The following is a 1,806-nucleotide window of genomic DNA, read 5'->3' as shown; positions in this document are numbered from 1 at the left end:
TCATTCTAGTTGGACTTCTGGTACATAGTTATCATCTCCGTTGCACTTTGAACATATGTGGTCTGGATATTTGTGTCCTACTAGTTTGCAGTATCTTGTTAATAACTCGTTTGAAATAAATTCTTTTTTCAATGCTCTGGTAGTTGGTTGCATTTCTGGTTTTAATAATGATAAAATCCATTTCTGGACTTCATCCATATCTCCTTGTCGTAGTTCCTTCGAGTTGGCATATATCATCAATTGGTCTCTGGAATAGTAGCTCCAGATAGCATTTCCTTGTAGATAATTGTTAGCTAGTTCTTGAATAATAGTTGCTATACCAATTATTCTTTTATTAGCATAGAAACTTGGTATCTCCATTTTCTGTATCTCGGGTTGTTTCTCTATCTCTTCTGGTATTATCATATCTCGTGTTAGTCCTATCTTTATCACCTGTATTATGGGTTTTATTTCATCATATAGTATTTCCGCTGGTGCTGTGTAGAATTTGATGAAGAATAGGTTGCCTTTTGTAATTCTCTTGAAGGTGACAAATGCTTTGTATAGCTCTGGTATTCCAATTATTTCTTCTCCGTCATGGGTATATACTGTGCTAAGTAGTCCGTAGTTGTAACATGTTTTTACTAGGTTTGCTTTTGTTTTTGGCTGGGCTATAAGCCTATTATATCCCTGTAGTTTTTGGGTTACATAATCTTGTGTTGGATCTGTAGTAGTTGTTGATCTAGGGTTTAGGTTCAGAAATGTCTGGATTTTATATATATTCTCAATATATGTTTGAGTAATATGGTTATATACCTTTTTGTTGTGGTGTAGGCTATTAGCATAGGTTGAAGTTTGTGGGGCTATAACTATTGCTTCTCTTGGCTTTTTTGATGTAAATGGCTTATCAAATACGGTATTTAGGTTTACATTGATATGTGGCTTTTTGCTAACTTGTTTGCTTGTACCTGCAGCTGTATATAAAGCAACTGTGTTATGGGTTTTTTGGAGTTTCCCAACGTCTCCTTCTACCTCTGGAAGTTTAGAGTCTTCCGATTGACTTAGCTCCGCATTTTTATAGTCATGCTGCTGACTTTCTAGCTGTTGTAATCTTTTTCCCATACTCTCCATCTGTAAGGATAGAGTAGTAAGGATTGTAAATATGTCTTTTGATTCTTGGCTTTCATCTGTTTGGGTACCTTTGTCTTGATAGGTAGTCTGCAATAACATTCTTGTCAGTCCGTATTACTTCAATTGTAAATGTAAAATTTTGTATATTTAATACAAGTCTCCTTATTTCCTTTGTAGTTACTGAATCCTGTACTTTCCGAGTTATCCACCATTTTACTTGTGTATTATCTGTTCTTACTATAAATTTGTTATAAACAATATATGGCTCAAATGCTAACAAACATTTATATAATCCAAATAGTTCTTTCCTATTTATTTCCCATTTTAATTGTGGTTCCGTGTATGATCCGGAATAATATCTACAATGGTGTTCAATTTTTTCATTATCATATTTATATTTTAGAACTCCTCCGTAGCTGTGATCACTAGAATCAGTTTCTACAATATATGTAAATTGTTTCTTTTCATCTGGAAAATATAGTTTTGGTAATTTTTTACACATATTTTTTATCTTCTGTATATGTATTTTATCTTTTTCGTCAAAATGATATTCTATGTCCTTTTTTAATTTTTTCTGTAATGGTTTTAAGTTTTCTGCTAATTTAGGAATATATTCTCTTACTTGGTTAACCAATCCTAAAAATGATTGTAACTTCTTTTTTGTATCAAGTGTTTCATTCAAGTTAATTATTTTTT

The 1,806-nt window shown here is 32.2% G+C and overlaps 1 protein-coding gene across 1 annotated transcript; it reads right to left on the bottom strand.

The window, feature by feature from the left end:
- LOC138876829 (uncharacterized) lies at positions 1-1,209 on the bottom strand. Its single transcript, XM_070155786.1, has one exon. The coding sequence runs from the start codon at positions 1,207-1,209 to the stop codon at positions 1-3; it is 1,209 nt and encodes a 402-aa protein (XP_070011887.1).
- Between the last annotated feature and the right edge of the window lie 597 nt (positions 1,210-1,806).

The sequence above is a fragment of the Nicotiana sylvestris genome, chromosome 9 (genome assembly GCF_000393655.2).
Source record: "Nicotiana sylvestris chromosome 9, ASM39365v2, whole genome shotgun sequence".
Lineage (NCBI taxonomy): Eukaryota > Viridiplantae > Streptophyta > Magnoliopsida > Solanales > Solanaceae > Nicotiana > Nicotiana sylvestris.
This window is presented reverse-complemented; position numbering and strand designations above follow the sequence as displayed.